The sequence below is a fragment of the Malus domestica genome, chromosome 05 (genome assembly GCF_042453785.1).
Source record: "Malus domestica chromosome 05, GDT2T_hap1".
In the NCBI taxonomy this organism is placed as follows: Eukaryota; Viridiplantae; Streptophyta; class Magnoliopsida; order Rosales; family Rosaceae; genus Malus; species Malus domestica.
Genome location: NC_091665.1, coordinates 32,715,980 through 32,732,784, shown reverse-complemented (window position 1 = coordinate 32,732,784; position 16,805 = coordinate 32,715,980). Strand labels below are relative to the sequence as shown.

The window sequence follows — 16,805 nt, the reverse complement described above, 5'->3', positions numbered from 1 at the left end:
ACTTGATAATCAAGAGAACGAGACTCGATTTTATTTAATAAAGAGGAGAACTCTTGAGATTTGATCCAAGAAACAATCAATTTAACAAAGAAGTGCAGTCCAAAAATTTAGATAAGATCTTGGGCCGGCATATAATGGGCTTCACGTAACAATTGGGCGGCAAAATAGTGGCCCGCCAAGAACCAACGAACAAACCCAAATCAGCAAAATCAAATATAAAGATAAAATAATAATGGCACAAAAAGGTAAATTTTGAGAAATTCAGCCCCTTTTACAAAAGCGAAACATTTTTAACCAGATAAAGCCACCTTCGCTTTTCGTCTCTCTTTTGTCTCTTCGCTCACTCTGAGTCTGAGCAGAGAAAAAAAAAAAAAAAAAAAAAAAAAAAAACTCAAAAGCAAAAATTTCAAAAGCTCTCTCAAAGCTCAAAGCTTTCCCTTTCCATTTCTCTTTGTTGCATGTAGATGCTCTTTTCAAAAACCCTAACTTGCTCCCCACCGACTCACCTCGACTCGCCCCGTCACTCGCTCACTACTTCCTCGGTTCGTCCTCCTCCTCTCCATGGCCAACAACCCCTCGGAGCCCCAGGCCGACGACTTCCTCGAGCAAATTCTCGGCCTCCCCAACTTTGCCTCCGCCGATGCTAATTTGGCGGGAAGCGACGGCGGTTTGGCCGGAGGACAGGTATCTCCGGCGTCTATGATGCTGCAGCTGAACTCCGTCGACGGGTCCGGCCACCTAGGCGGAGTTGGCGGTGGCGGTGGGTTCCATGGAGGGGTGTTTCCCTTGGGGTTGAGCTTGGAGCAGGGGAAAGCTGGGTTTTTGAAGCACGAGGAGGCTTCTGGGAGCGGGAAGCGGTTTCGAGACGACGTCGTTGATAGTCGAGTTTCATCTGTGAAAAATGTAAGATTTTGTTTGGGCGGTTTTGTTTTGTTAATTCGAAAGTTTAACATTTCAGATGCTGTAATTATAAGTTAATCAATGTTGTTTTAATTAATTGTTTTATTTGTTCGCTTAATAAGCAAGAAGACAAAGGAAAGGAAACAAGGAAAATTGGAAACTTGCAAGAAATTGGGTTTTGATTAATTGGGTGAGATTCAAGTAGTGCTATCTGACAAGAAGTAAGTTACAGGAGGATGCTTCTGGGTTGCCTGAGAGAAAATGGAGCTAAATGGCTGGCCAGAATCAAACAGAAAACTCACAATTTTTAATCTTTTAGTGATGCAAACCAATAGTCCGTAAAATTCTGATGTCAGAGAAAATGGAAGCATGTGAAAAGTGATTGGTTTGCATTTGATTTTAGAGAGAGAGAGAGAGAGAGAGAGTATCCAACCATGGTGATTAATTGTTTTATATTTTTATGTATTCTGTTTCTCAATTGAGTAAAATTCCGGCAGGCCTTAAAATTTTCGAAACAAAGAATAATAATTCTGCTTTCCAAATAAGATGCAGGATTACGGAAACAAAATTTTGCAACTAGTCTTCAACATGTTAGCAATTGATTTTGATACTTCTGTACACATTACATATGTATATACATATTGATGTGTTTACATATATGTGTGTATAAGTATGATGTGTGGTTATGGAAATTCGGAACTTGGATAGGTCAGCCTATTTTGTTGACAATGTTTGAGTTTTTAAGAGCTAGGGACATCTATTAATTGATCAAAATGTTTGATGTAATTTACCTTTTGGGTTTTGCGGTGTCGTGCATTGTTGAGGAACTATCTCACTTTCTTTCATTGCAACTGTTTTTAGTAATATAAACTATATCGTTTTGCAGGTTTTCCATGGCCAACCTATTTCAAATACAGTTGCTGCAGCACCGCATCCACCAGCAATGCGACCAAGGGTGCGAGCTAGAAGAGGACAAGCCACAGATCCACACAGCATTGCCGAGCGGGTAAGTTTGGTATAGTTTACACAAAAAATAATTCTTGGAAATGTTCTGAAACTATGTTTTAATTTTTAACTTTTATTTTCCTCTTCCTCCTTTATGATTATTATGGAATTATTCTTGATTACACCTTTCTGTACAGTTGCGCAGAGAAAGAATAGCAGAAAGAATCAGGGCGTTGCAGGAACTAGTTCCTAGCGTCAACAAGGTCAGTGACACTCCTTTCATGTTGTATACATTTCACGCTCACTAGAAACATGTTGTTTTATGTAGTATGAGGGGAAGGGAAGATTCCCTTGTTCAACAAATTGATAATAGTTGTGTACAAGCCAAGCTTGTAAAAATTGAATATGAAACCAATTTGATAATATGTTAAATCATTTAAGAGAATAACCCCTTTGGAAACCTGGATAGTAAACCTTACTTAGATGTGGTGAATATGGTGGTATTGTTCAGAAAGTTCTGAGACACATACTTTACCTTGAGTGTTGTTCTGAGGTGCATTGCATGAAAAAAATTTGGGGACTTAATCATTTGTAAGTTTATAGGACCTGTTTTCAGTTGTCAGTTTTTCTTTAAAGAATTTCTTCTGCAACTTACGAAGCTGTTGTAATTTATTGGGATGTGTTGTTTCATATTTTGACTGTCGTTAGTAGTACACAGAATTCAACAGAGCTTGTTTCTAAATCCACACAATGGGTTGCTTGCGACTTTTTGAGTGATAACGTGCAAATGGCATTCCAGAAGCTGGTTATGTGACAAATGTTGTAGCAAAATAATTTCAATGCTTGTGCTTTATGGATTTGCATATTGTTACGGCTTCTTGAGACCTCATCATCTGTATTCTATGTACTTCTGTTTTGTGCAGACGGATAGAGCTGCCATGCTTGATGAGATAATGGACTATGTGAAGTTCCTAAGGCTCCAAGTAAAGGTATCGAGTTTAATTCTTATTTTCTTTTTCACGTAAATGATAGAATTCCTAATTACTGAAATCCTCTCATATTTGTCTATTGCTTTACATTCAATTATTTGCTGAAACTATTCTATACTTAAAATGGTCATTAATTTTTAAACGAATTGTTATTCCATAGAGGCTTACTTTCTTTTGATATTAACATTTTCTGATAAATGGTATAAAATTCCACTTGCATGAGACAAATAGTTGTCATCATCATAGCAATGCAATCAGTTACATAAGTGCATTCGCATGATTGAGCAAGTATAGAAAGAAATTGAATCCCTTCCTGGACATTTGTTGTGTACAAGTACAACCAAATACTGGAAGTCATTTACTCTTTTCAAGGGCGGGTTTCGGATTTCCAAATCTTCATATAACGTGTGTCGTTTTGGTAAGATTATCGAATGAAATTATTGTTATTATATTTTATATTGAACAAAAAACAAAAGGGTAGATTTCACTTCTTTTATCTGTGTCGGTTTGACCAATTACTTAAGACCCGAACAAATTTGTTAGGCGTGCGGTGATAGAAGTAGGTCTTTTTATAATGTTGAAAGTGAAGGTTTTTGTCCTTTTCTTGTTAATGCTCAAGTCATCTCCTTTACAGGTTTTGAGCATGAGTAGATTGGGCGGGGCTGGTGCTGTGGCACCACTTGTAACAGATATTCCACTATCTTCAGTTGAGGTAATAGATGATTACATTTTATATTTCCTAGGGATTTTGTTTTCCTCTTTGTTATATTGCTAAAAAAGTTTCTGTTCTAATGGCAGGAAGAAGGCAGCGAAGGTGGTAGAAACCAACCGGCGTGGGATAAGTGGTCTAATGACGGCACAGAACGACAAGTAGCTAAGCTTATGGAAGACAACGTTGGGGCGGCAATGCAGTTCCTCCAATACAAGGCTCTCTGCATCATGCCTATCTCACTGGCCTCGGCAATCTACAACACACAACCTCCGGACACCTCTAGCGTTGTCAAGCCTGAAATGAACCCTCCTTCCTAAGACCTCAGAAGAACGATAGGTATGCATTCCCGCGGTCCCACCCGAATACTCACTAGATGCTCTTGGGTCCCACGCCGTGTTTGTCGTTTTCCCGACCCGCCATATCTTAAGCTTCAAATTGCATTCAAAGTCAGATGCCATAGTTGCTTTTTTTGCCTTTTTCTTTAAGCTTTTGTCCAAACAGGGATCGATGTCAATGCCCTAAAGAAATAGGAGCAGGCCCTTCATGCCTTGCCAGCAAAGGAGGAATTGTCAAAGAACACTTGATATGCTCTGCTTTTTTGCATCAATGGTGGGGGTAGTGGAAAATGATGGAAGCCCTTTTGTAGTGGGGGCTCTAGTATTGTTTTTGCTTAGTGGGTTGTGGGACCTACTACCTTCTATAAGGAATTTTGAGTAGTATATATGAACATATTATGGTTTTTTTTTTTTTTGTATGTTTAGAGTTATGTAATATAGAGGTGGGATAATGAATGCATAATTGTTGCTTAGTTTGAAAATATGCGTGTTGCAAGGGAAGATTCAGGTGAAACGGGGATTTTAAGGTGACAATGTCCCAAATCTATTGTGTGGTGCTATGTGTTTTAACGTTTTCGCATGGTGGTTTAACAGGTTTGAGATACCATCATTTTAACGTTCAAGTTTTAAGTAATTATAAGAAAAATTGAATGGTACTTTTTTTAATGGGTGTAACCGTGTAAGTGGTTCGTGGTCGTGGTCGTGGGGTTCTCTTTAGAAAAGTAATTAGACTTCTTTTTTTAATTCTTTTGAATCATCATTTGAGGATTAATCATTGTAAGAAAGAACCTAACGGTTGTTTTAGAGTTATTTATTTGCACTCAACCCAATCAAATTCAAAGTACAAAATAGGGTTGCTTCGAAGTTATGCTTTCTACCATTTTTCTTCTCGGGGGCTTAGAGTTTCTTTTTTTTTTTTTTTTTTTTTTGACAAACAACATTGCTATTGGGTTAAAGTGTTAGTTGTTAAGGTTACGGGAATTGTTGAGAGCTTTGAGTTTATGTCACATCCTGGTTCGGGTCCCTATCACATTCCGAGCTTGACTTCACCTTAGCACTATATTGTTCGCTTTGGGTCCCAACCACGCTCTTACGGTTTTGTTTCTGGTAACTCACACGAGAACTTCCCAACAGATCACCCATCATGAAATTGCTCTCGCACGAACTCGCTTAACTTCGAAGTTCCGATGGAATCCGAAGCCAGTGAGCTCTTAAAAGGCCTCATGCTAGGTAGAGATGAGAATATACATATAAGGTTTATATGATCCATTCCCTGGACGAAATGAGATGTCACAGTTTAGGTCAAACAAAATTAACCGTTACTTTGTTTAAGGTATGGAGAAATTTATGCGAAAATTGTTTCAATGATGTGTTTTGTAGGAATTCAGAAAACTGATTAAACCGTTAGGTTTTTTCTTTTAGACGAAAGTAAAAAAGAGAAATGTTAGTTACCATTCCATTTGCCTTTTCCTATCACCTTCCTCAAGTAAAAAAATTACAACGAGAAGCTCCGAGGGCAACAAAGACTAATAAAATCCATAACCAGCCAGATCTAGCCTGCTCCGGCAGGGAATGGATTAAATATTAGAGCTCTTTTTTATTGTTTCTGAAAATGCGATTGTTGATTTTTCACAATATCTTTTCTTGTCTAGTATGAAAATGTTACGAGCTATCTAGATGAATCATAAGTATCTTAGACGGAAAACTTGGTGGAAGTTGACAATAGTAGCTCAAGTGTGACATAAAAATATGATTTAGGGTGCAAGTTAAGGCTGAAATGACCTCAGAATTCTTGGCTGAAGTCACAAAATCAGTATTGGGAGTTCATTTACTAATTGATTTTTCTTTAATTTATTATTATTAAGGGGAGAATTCAGAACTATTACAATAAAGAATGAAAGGTTTCGAAACTATTATAATATTTTAAGGGGGGAGTGGGGAGATTCAAATCCGGAATGCATGGGCGGAAGCCCAACACCCTATCCATTAGGATTTTGGATCACATGCATAGACACATTTACTAATTGAAATTGAATTACATATGGTGTTTGATAATGTTTATACCCGATTTTATACTATCAATCCATATGTTTGAAGCCGTTAGATTAAAAGAAGATCAATATGATTTTTAATAACTTTTCTAGATATTATTATGGTTTCTAAGCATAATCTGAGGTGTTATTGGCAATTGTCTTGAAAGTGCTTGAGAGTAGGATTGCTTATAAGGATCATGATTAGCTTCTGGATGAAGTTTGAATTAATCGCATAATGAGTCTAGGTTCAAAATCCTAGTTCAAAGAAGGTGAGATTCGGTGGTGATAGAGTTTCGGTGGAAGAATGATTTGTAAGGAGTGTGTTGATACACAAAACCGGATGTCTTGGAACAACGTAAATCCGACCGTGAATCTGCATGTAATGTAAATAACACAAGGATTTTATCGTGGTTCACCCCAATGTTTGGGCTACGTCCACACTGTAGTTGATTCTGTTTCTCTGTAATTGTATGGATACAAATGTTTGGGGGAAGTCCCCCGGAGGAGAAAGAAGAGAAGGGAGAGGAGAGCCTCGGTGGTGTGAGGTCTCTCCTGAATGTAATGATAGCTTCTCTTAGCCTTCTTAGGCTTGGTTCTTTTGCCTCCCCTAGAATGAGGGTAGGAGTCCCCTTTTATAGAATAAGGGGCTCCTCCTCTTTTACAAAGTATGGGCTTTAGTGTGAGGCCTAAATACAAGGCCCAAGGCCCAAATATACGAGGCCCTAAATATGGTATAAACAGTAGTCCCCCAAGTCTTCAGTCAAGAGAGTCTTTTGGCTGGAGACTTGAAATTCAGTCCATGTGTGGGCCGAAGTAACTAAATGTCATCTAGAACTGATGCTCGATATGAGGCGGTGCCCAATCTGAAATGATGTTCAACTAGAAGTAGCACATGTTGTGAGACCGCTTTGCTTGTAGCTTATGTTGCCTTGGTTGGTTTGGCTTGTGGCGTTTGAAGGTGAGGGAGTCCCTTTTATAAAATAAGGGCTCGCTCCTCAATACATAAATGATGGGCTAGAGTTGATGCTCACGGCGAGGCGGTTGCTCAGCAGGCGGCGATGCTCTCTAATGATGGTGAGGGAGTCTTTTTTATAAACTAAGGGCTCGCTCCTCGATACATAAATTTAGGCTAAGTCTCCCAAGTATTTTTCATGAGGCCCAGTTGAGGCCCAATATATGGTACATAATGTAGTCCCCCAAGTCTTCGGTCAATAGAGTCTGTTGGCTGGAGACTTCAAATCGAATCCATGTATAGGCCGAAGTGGCGGTTGTTCGGATGTGGTATTTGTATACCCTGCACTGAAGCTTTGTAAGTGAAGCTTTGCAAGTGAAGCTTTGAAGCTATAGCTCTGTAAATGAAGCTTTCGAAACTGGAGCTTTTGTAAATGAAGCTTTTGAAGCTAGAGCTCTGTAAATGAAGCTTTTGAAGCTGATTGACATGAGTGATGCTCATGAATGTTTATGTTGATTGACATGAGTGATGCTCATGGATGTTGTCATGAGTGATGCTCATGAATGTTGACATGAATGATGGTCATGAATGTTTATGTATGATTATCATGAGTGATGCTCATGAATGTTTATGTATGAATGACATGAGTCTTCGCCTGGTTGGTGCTTTTTCAAGCTTATGGGTCTTCGCCTTCCACAACATGTCAGCCCATTTGTTTTGGGCTTGTCGTTGTTCTTTTTTTTTTTTTTTTTTTTTTTTTTACCCTCTGATGGGTTTATACATATTACCCACTGATGGAGTTTATACATATGTCTCCGAAAGATAATAAATTACATCATTCTGGTAGAATGTTTATTCCTTGCTTTTCTTTCTCTTTTGCTTTCTGCTTTTATTTTTTCTCTTTTCCACCGCACTGCATTTATTATTCTCTTGTTGAGGTCCAAGTGCATTAGCCTTTGCAGATGGCAGACAAAAGTAAAGTGAAGTTCTCTTTACTTTGCTTTACTTTGCAAATTGCAAGTGGCGGGGGCATGACTTGTCTTTACAGCATCTTCTGGAAAGTCAAAAAGTAGCTTTCAGGGCCACTAGCAGCAAGAGTTGTCTTCTCGCCAGCGCGGCTCCCCGGAGCTCGTCGCGCTTCTGTTGTCCTTGAAGGTGAGTACCGAGACCTCGCCAGAGACATTTGTCGCGGACCATCAAACCAGCTGTTCCTTTCAGAAAAGGGTCTGTGATGGTGAGACCGTACTTTCCAGTGAGCGTGAGAGTGACCGGCAGTGAGAGAATGGCAGAGTGCTGCTTGCGTCCGCAAGACGGAGTCCGACTGCGCCGACGAGGGCTGTAGCTTCTGCTTCGGCTTCTGCACCTGGCCATTGTTGCAGCTAGAACTTGAACCTTGAGCGCGCAAAACCCTAACCCTAGGTTCCCAGTCTGATAGTTTGTGGATCCATGGCAGATCCGCGCAACCTTCCCGGCAGATCCCAACGAAACTCCGGATACGATACCCAGATTTTCTGGACTTCTTGAAGCTTCGATCTCACGGCTTCCAGCCGGGCCACCCTCAGCAGTTTCTTCGTTTCCTCCATTGTCAATCCCGATTTCTCCATCGGCGAGCTCTTCGACTCGGGTTCTGGCGGGGCCAAACCGTCCAATTGGATCCGGTCCAGGCCGACGACCACGACTTTGAGCTTCTCCATCAGGTTTGCCCCCATCGGCAAAGACCAAATCTCCTGCTTCTGGAAATTCCCCGCCGATGACCTTTTGTGGAGGAACTTCCTGAAAATGGCAAAGACCAGATCTCCTGCTTCTGATGTTGGACAAGTAGACAGCTCGGGATAGTAGAGATTTGGCTTCTTCATCCCCTAGTTTAATGGCTTATTCATCCCCTATGTTTCAAGTGGACAGAGTAGAAGGAATGGGACAGAGGGTTTTCAATTGCTTCCTACAGAGCTCATTGTTTCCTGCAAACTGATATGTTTTCTGACTGAACAGAGGCCGCGAGTCCGGTATCGATCCGATCAAGTTTGTTGAAAGGGAGATTAATAGTGGAGTTCTCCGGAACCCTTTTCGTGAAACTAACTGGAAATTTCCCAGAGATTTTGTTGTAGGAGAGGTCCTCACGGATAAAGAATGCTTGCTGACCATTAATGTGGATTTGAAAATCGGAGACGTGTGGCATGGCAGCGGCGGAGAGGACGAGAGCTAAGACGAAGAAGAAGCTCGACCTGTCGATTGTCGACCTGGCGCGAAGTTCTTTGCAACGTCATCGAATGGGGCCGCTCTGGCGTCGTTTATCAAATCACCATTTCCGCCGAGATGAGGAGAGAGAGAGCTTACGAGATGCATATGGGTTTTGATGTGCCTGACCAGAGCCGATGTCCCCTGGTTTTTTCTGGGTCCGTGCCTGTGGTGTCTCCATATGTACTCCGCTTCCCTCGAATCACCATCCCTGCTGCTCATTTTTCTATTAAGTATTGTTTCTTTTTAATCTCTTCATCCCTCCATCCTTCGAATCGACGACGGGAGAAGGAAGCAATACTGGAACCGCCCCTTAGAGAGAGAATGCTTTTCTTTATTTCCTTAGAGAGAGAGCGAGAGACTTTTGAGTTTCTGGGTTTTTGTGTGTATTTTGCAGATTTACCGTGGAGTGTGAAAAATTGAGAGAGAACTTTTCGTGTCGATTCCCATAGACGGCGCCAAATGTTGATGCACAAAATCAGCGAAGACTTTGGTACAACAGAAAGTGTCAGGTTTTGTGACTTTCGCTTGGTTGCTTCCGTCACTAGTGAGGATAAGTACGTAAATGAATAGAGACAGAGAAGCAAACACAGGATGTACGTGGTTCACCCAGATTGGCTACGTCCACGGAGTATAGGAGTTCTTATTAGTAGTGAAGGGCTTACACAAGTACAAAGGATCAAGCTCTCAATTTAGTGAGTTCTTGTGAATGATTTAACACAAAATGGCATTAGGCAATATTGTGGGGGAATGACCCCTATTTATAGAAAAACTTGTAGCTTTGTCACATTGACATGTGTCATGTTATGATTGGTTCTTGATGTCGACACGTGCTGCGCTCTGATTGGCTTCTAATCTTGACACGTGTCGAGTAGTGATTGGCCTCCTGGTCGGAGGGGAACTCTTCTGGGTCCTTGACAGTATAGCGTTGGCCGGTGCTCGGTAGTTTCGGGATTGGTCAAGTATGGTACAAACAGTGGGTATGGCATCAAAAACTTGGTCTGCTGTGAACTCAGAGCGAACTATGGGTATGGCATCAAAAACAACCCCCTCAGAGCGAACTATGTGAACTCAAGAGACTTTTTCTCTCTCTCCCTCTTCCGCCTCCTTTCATCTATCAAATTTCTGCAACCTCTGATCTTCTCCAATGGAGCTGAATTTTGGACACCCTATAGTTCTTGAGCATATGAACAACTTTCAAGAAGGAACCATTTCTGTTTGAGCGACGGAAATTAAAGTGTTGAAGCTCCAAACATGACAGTCGGATTCTTGCAGATTTCGAAGCTGCTGTGATGTTTCGAAGATCTGGAAATATTTAACCATTAATTCATTCTGAATTTTTGATATGTTATGAAAGAGACGATGAGGAACAACTTCAATGAAGAAAGCATACCGATCTGAACAAGAGAAAATGGAGTTTCAAAGCTCACAACAAATCTGACGGGTTGACAGAAAAATAATAACCAGTCATTCATCATACCTGGATTTCTGGAGTTATACTGCTCCGAGGGATCTCAAATTTGGATATGTTGTAGTTCACAAGTTAAGGAACAACTTCGATGAAGAAAGTATGTTGATCTGAGCAAGAGAAAATGGAGTTTTTGAAGCTCACAACAAGTCTGACGCGTTGATATACAAATGACGAACAGTCACTCATCATACCTGGATTTCTGGAGTTATACTGCTCCGAGGGACCTCAAATTTGGATATGTTGTAGTTCACAAGTTAAGGAACAACTTCGATGAAGAAAGTATGTTGATCTGAGCAAGAGAAAATGGAGTTTTTGAAGCTCACAACAAGTCTGACGCGTTGATATACAAATGACGAACAATCACTCATCATACCTGAATTTCTGGAGTTGTACTGCTCCGATGGATCTCCAATTCGGATATGTTGTAGTTCACGAGCTAAGGAACAACTTTCATGAAGATGGTTTTGCGATCTGAGCCACAGAAAATGGTGTTATATTGAAGAAAAGCTAAAGGAAGACTAAAGGAAAGCAAAAATGGTAAAGCAAAGTAAAAAAAAAAGCTAAAGGAAGACAAAATCATGGCACATGATAATGAGTCATACCCTACCCCTCATTGGATTCGAATACACCCATCCTCCAAAATCATGACAAAGGCCACATTATAGATATCTGTATAAACATTCCAAAGAAAAAGGGAGGGAGTAAAAAAAAAAAAAAAAAAAAAAAAAAAAAAAAAAAAAAAAAAAGGGCCTAGGTCTCCACTTCTTTGGGCCTAACACATCTTCATAACAAAAAACAATATATGAAGAAAGAGCCCTGGGTTACCACTTCGAAAAGAAACAAGTGAAGTTTTCCTACTCATGACATTGACTACTAGCTAGACACCTCATTCGGCAACTCTCTTCGCCTGAAGACTTGGGGGACTCCTACTATAGGGTTTGTATCACACTTGACTAAGCCCGAAACTACAACTAAGCTTTAAGTGAAATTGATACATTACCTTGTGCGTCAACATCAGCTAAGTACACCATTCCCGGATGGAGGAAAGGTACTTCCAGAGAAGGGCAGATGAAGATCAGACCACACTTCGGTACTTAGAAGTTTCGTGATTACTCAAGGGATTGGATCTTGCAAGTCCCCAACCGAGGAGTTTCCCTCACTCGGGAACTTAGGGGAGCACTGTTTGTACCATACTTGACCAATCTCGAAACTACCGAGCACCGGCCAACGCTATACTGTCAAGGACCCAGAAGAGTTCCCCTCCGACCAGGAGGCCAATCACTACTCGACACGTGTCAAGATTAGAAGCCAATCAGAGCGCAGCACGTGTCGACATCAAGAACCAATCATAACATGACACATGTCAATGTGACAAAGCTACAAGTTTTTCTATAAATAGGGGTCATTCCCCCACAATATTGCCTAATGCCATTTTGTGTTAAATCATTCACAAGAACTCACTAAATTGAGAGCTTGATCCTTTGTACTTGTGTAAGCCCTTCACTACTAATAAGAACTCCTCTACTCCGTGGACGTAGCCAATCTGGGTGAACCACGTACATCCTGTGTTTGCTTCTCTGTCTCTATTCATTTACGTACTTATCCTCACTAGTGACGGAAGCAACCAAGCGAAAGTCACAAAACCTGACACTTTCTGTTGTACCAAAGTCTTCGCTGATTTTGTGCATCAACAGAGTGCACTATATAAATGCGAGATCATGTAATAAGAAAATGACCTTAAACTCAACAAACAAATCAATGCTCTACGCGAAACCCTTTCACACCTTGTGAAATTGGCTTGGTATTCGTCGGCACAAGTCTGGACTGGACATATGGGTTTAGGTTAACAACCGACGGACGACGACCGACTAGACAAATGGGGTTTTCCAGAAGCAACCAACGAAGGTGACCAACTAGATAGATGGGGCTAGAGTTGTAGAGTCAATTTGCCTTAGGAGTCTCGACCGACTGGATAGATATGGATTCTTAGTATGTGGCTGCTATTTATCTCAAGTCTCAATCGACAAAGAGTCTTTGATTCTTTCGCCAAAAGAGGTCACTTCATTAACCTTCTCCCCTCCTCAGCGAAATGAGGTGTTTTATGATTGGTTACTCTCATGTTACATTCAAAGTTCGAGACGCAGATAGTCGGATCACTTTTATGATAAAGGCACTTATCTCCTTTGATTATCTTTGTCCATATAATTTGATACTGATTCGACGGACCTATATTTTCACCAATATAGTTGAGGCTGTCGAACTTGGTGCATCAAATCCAGAACTTCACAGTGAACATCATAGCCTTGTCGTCGCTATGCTAAAGGCAACTAGTTCTCGATCCAAATTATGAGGATATGTGTATAGAGAGACTATCCAAATAATGAAGATATTTTGTATTTAGAACTTCCTTGTCCTTATGTTTTGTTAGTTTTTATTTATTTATTTATCAATATTCTTTGAGTTAAGTCCGGTTAACTATCCAACTTTTTGGAGTAGTTTCAAATTAGTCACAACTTTTTAAAACATTCTAAATAACTACCTAACGTTTAAACAATTAGACATCCGTTAGGTCACTAATGTTAAGTTATGAATTTACCAACATTATGTGATGACATTACTAGCATTAAATATGAGGTGGACAAATACTAAAGTTGGGTTCACTAATCGTCGTCTTTGGAGGTCTGATTCCCCAAATCGACTCCTTTTAGCCAGGTTAAATCGTTAATTTGTTTTTCTAAAATGCGTCAAGTTGGAAATTCAGAGCTTCATATATAGATGTCTTGAGAGTTAAAACTCGGATTAATATTTGTCTATGTCACCACTTCACGCCAGTAAATCTAACAATTATCCAATTTTCAAAACATTAAGTAATTTAGAATGTTTTAAAAGGTAAGGACCAATTTGGAATCATCCTAATGGTTCAGTAGTTATCTGAACTCAAGCTATATGCTTTTTATACATCTATGTGCATGCGTATTAAGAGGTAAAATTTGACTAAACATTAAAAATGTTTAAAATATCCTCATTTAAGAAAGAAATCAACACACAGATGGCCCTCACGATCTAAAGTGTCCAAGCGGGTACTCCTTGTGGCGTGATACAAGTGGAGAGATACGGAAAAATATATTATTTTCTCCACTTGTATTATAATATGTGGAGTACCTCTTGAATACCGGACACTTGAAAAATCGCTCCACCGATATCTGTATCTAACCCACTAACGCTATTATTTTACTTTAAAAAAAACATAAAAACAGATAAATTAAAATAAATTTCAACAAAAAGACAATTACAACATGCTCCGATACAAAGGATACACTGTTTTATTTTAAAATAAAATGGAAACATAATTAACAAAAAAACGTCCGTTTAATAGAATAAAATATAAAAATATAAAAGAAAAATCATTTACGCACGCGTGTGGGGCTAATAGTATTTAAACCCTAACCAAATGCACAAGTTCAAAACCGTTCAGTATTTAAACCCTAAAGGAAGAGTGATAAGATCAAGGCACACATATCTCCCTCTCCGCAACATGAGAAGAATATGGTACAAGGTAGCGATCCTCTCTTGTTCATCTGAACAAACTCATGACAGTTATATATATGAAAGAGAGAGAGATATATATGTATATCTATATATATATGTGTGTGTGTGTGTGTGTGTATGTGGTCGAAATTAACTAGGTTAACAATATTTGTTCTACTTGAATTACGATCCTCGATTCTAAACTAGTATTTCTTCTCACATTTGTTTTAAGCAGTGTCCTAGTTGAATACGATTCATTTAGTTTCTTCATCTTTACTTCCGAGTTTGGTTGCATAGGTATCCTTAGTTCGAAATCATTTTTTAGGTTATGTTTTTGCCTTTACATTTGTGTGGTTGCATTCGGATTCTTAGTTCGAAACTATTGTTCTTGTAGGTTGGAGTACCGAGATCGATTCCATTTGTGTTTCCATTTACGATAATTTCATATCATTTTTTACGATAAATTAGCCTTTTTTCTCTGCTGCTTACCATTATTAATTTCGGCTTTGATTTTCGTTTGGTTGTGAGATTTTTTTACTGCTTACTGTTATTAATTGCATTCTGTTTTGATGTGTGGCGGAAATTCGTGATTCAGTTTGAATGTGATATCTATTCTATTTGTTGGTGATCGATGCAGTCCTATTATTTTCACTTTTATTGAAACCCTAGATAATTACTCTGGGCAATATATCATTTTTGCAGAGTCGGTTTCTGCAGCCATGAAAGGTGACCATACTGCTACTAAAGGAATTCGCTGCAACACACTATGCCAGTCTGTTGGAGCCCACTCTGACTCCGATCATCTGTCTCATCACTTGAAAGGATCAAAATTACCACCAAGAGTGCCATCACATGCTCTTTCAAGTGACAAAGTCCCTGCACTTTATTGGTTGAAATCTTTTGTCGACTTCCTCGGGAATCTATTGGTCGATGTAAGTGTGTGTCAAAGCGATGGTTCACTCTCATCCGGGATCCTTATCTATGCCTCAGCAGACAGGAAGAAGGATTCATGTGTCTTACCTTAAATAGAGATAATAAGCCCAGGGGATTGAATATTTTGTCATGTCTAATCATTCTGCGAAAATCAAAATACGCAGGCTTTGTATGGATTTCCTTCCCGGCTTTCACTCAAGTATAAGAGACCAATTTGAGATATTAGGGACGCATGATGACTTATTTTTTTGCTGTATTAGATTGTATTAATCATGTAAATACTACATCTGCAATCCTGACACCAAGCAATGCGTTGCTGTTCCTCAGAACCCTACCCACGCAGACGTTTGGCACAGACGAGGGGGATTCATTTGTGAGCCCTACTACAAGTTCTCTAGCGAAGATGGTACTGGTCCTATAAAAAAGGTAGAAGTAATATGGTCCAAGTTAATTCGAACTATAGATGCAAGGTTGTGCTGACAAGTAAAATCACTGGACCCTCCGAGTTCAAAGTGGAGATCTACTCTTCGGAGACTGGTACATGGACTGAGTCACTTGTATCTTGCCCACAACGCGTTAGCTACACTCATATGACTAAGCAAGGCGTTTCTTATAATGGAATGTTGTATTGTTTGGCTTCTGGTGGCTTTCTTATTGGGTTGGATATGTTCAACATCGACATGACTGCAAGTGCTACTAGTAGAAGTGTGAATGTTATTGATCAAAAGCATTGTCGTTTTGTTGAATTGGGTGACTATTATGACAATGACTTTGAAAGAACTAAGTGCCTAGGTGTGTGCCACTGGCGTCTTCGAATGTGCAGTTTGCTTGCCCACAATGAGTCAGGGAAGGTTTTGGCTGTTTGGGAGTTGAAAGAAGAAGAGGATAATGGCAAATGGTGTTCGGTACACAAGATTTTGTTCTACCAAAGGGATTTGGCCATATCTCTAAACAGCCTTCAGTGGAGGAATCGAATTACACCAGTAGCTGTCCACCCAAATAATGAGGATGTCCTGTGTATAGATTTGAACAGAAATCTTGTCATGTGCAAAACTCGTACAAGAGAGTTAAAGGTAGTTTGGAAGAACAGCAGTGCACAAGCCTTCCAAGTTTTTCTCCCATGGCTGCCAACATCCATACCTAAACTAGAGGACCACACTCTGACCAGAAAGAAACGGAAATTAAAGAAGAAAAACAAAGTAGAGAGTAGTACACCTTCCGGGGTAGATTAATTGGGGACGCCGGTCGGACTTCTCTGCCGTTATGGAATGTGCAGTTTAGTACTTTTTCCCAAAATTTGAGTCATTTTTTTTATCTTCAGAGGTTAGAATGAGTTTCCACGTTCCAAATGCACAATAATATTTGATGTTTCTTTTTTTTATTTTCCTTCGTTTCTGAAAAGAGTAATCGTTACTTTGTGAAATTAAACTCTTATTGTGGTGCCAGTAAGGATTTGCAATTCTTGTAATAGCACTGTTGAGTTTTCTGTTTACACAATTGAGTTCCTTTTTTTTTTATTATTAGTGAATTTATTTGTTCTTCAGATTTTAGTGACTGGGAGGGTTTTTTTTTTTTTTTTGAACAAGCGATATTATTTACAGCAAAGGGGTGAGCTTAGTCTCAAAATGGGCTAGTAATAATTTGATTCAAATTCGCCTTTGGCGAGAATCAAACCTAAGACCTCTCTCATTTACAAGTGAATAGAAATATCACTAGACCGTAGTACCAAGTCACTTAATTGTTCGTAATAATATAAGCAGCGGCATGAGATC

General features: G+C 39.7%; 1 protein-coding gene and 1 long non-coding RNA gene across 3 annotated transcripts; one reads left to right on the top strand and one right to left on the bottom strand.

Moving 5' to 3' along the window:
* The first annotated feature begins 319 nt into the window (after positions 1–319).
* Positions 320–4,363, top strand: LOC103419888 (transcription factor UNE12-like). Its single transcript, XM_008357978.4, has 7 exons — positions 320–903; positions 1,787–1,906; positions 2,043–2,108; positions 2,769–2,834; positions 3,469–3,546; positions 3,633–3,882; positions 4,048–4,363. The coding sequence occupies exons 1-6, from the start codon at positions 562–564 to the stop codon at positions 3,861–3,863; spliced, it is 903 nt and encodes a 300-aa protein (XP_008356200.2). The 5' UTR covers positions 320–561; the 3' UTR covers positions 3,864–3,882; positions 4,048–4,363.
* Positions 4,364–10,259: 5,896 nt separating this feature from the next.
* LOC139196507 (uncharacterized) lies at positions 10,260–11,150 on the bottom strand. 2 transcript variants are annotated; one of them, XR_011581507.1, is made up of 4 exons: positions 10,946–11,150; positions 10,764–10,861; positions 10,582–10,679; positions 10,260–10,498 (listed from the first exon to the last, which is right to left on the bottom strand). It is a non-coding gene; the product is annotated as an uncharacterized lncRNA (long non-coding RNA). The 2 variants fall into 2 exon arrangements; XR_011581506.1 differs by having other exon boundaries at positions 10,260–10,406.
* Between the last annotated feature and the right edge of the window lie 5,655 nt (positions 11,151–16,805).

Coding starts and splice junctions, on each gene's coding strand:
- LOC103419888 (XM_008357978.4), top strand. CDS start 562: ATGGCCAACAACCCCTCGGAGCCCCAGGCCGACGACTTCCTCGAGCAA. Junction 2,109..2,768: donor TAGTTCCTAGCGTCAACAAG/GTCAGTGACACT, acceptor TGTTTTGTGCAG/ACGGATAGAGCTGCCATGCT. Junction 2,835..3,468: donor TCCTAAGGCTCCAAGTAAAG/GTATCGAGTTTA, acceptor TCTCCTTTACAG/GTTTTGAGCATGAGTAGATT.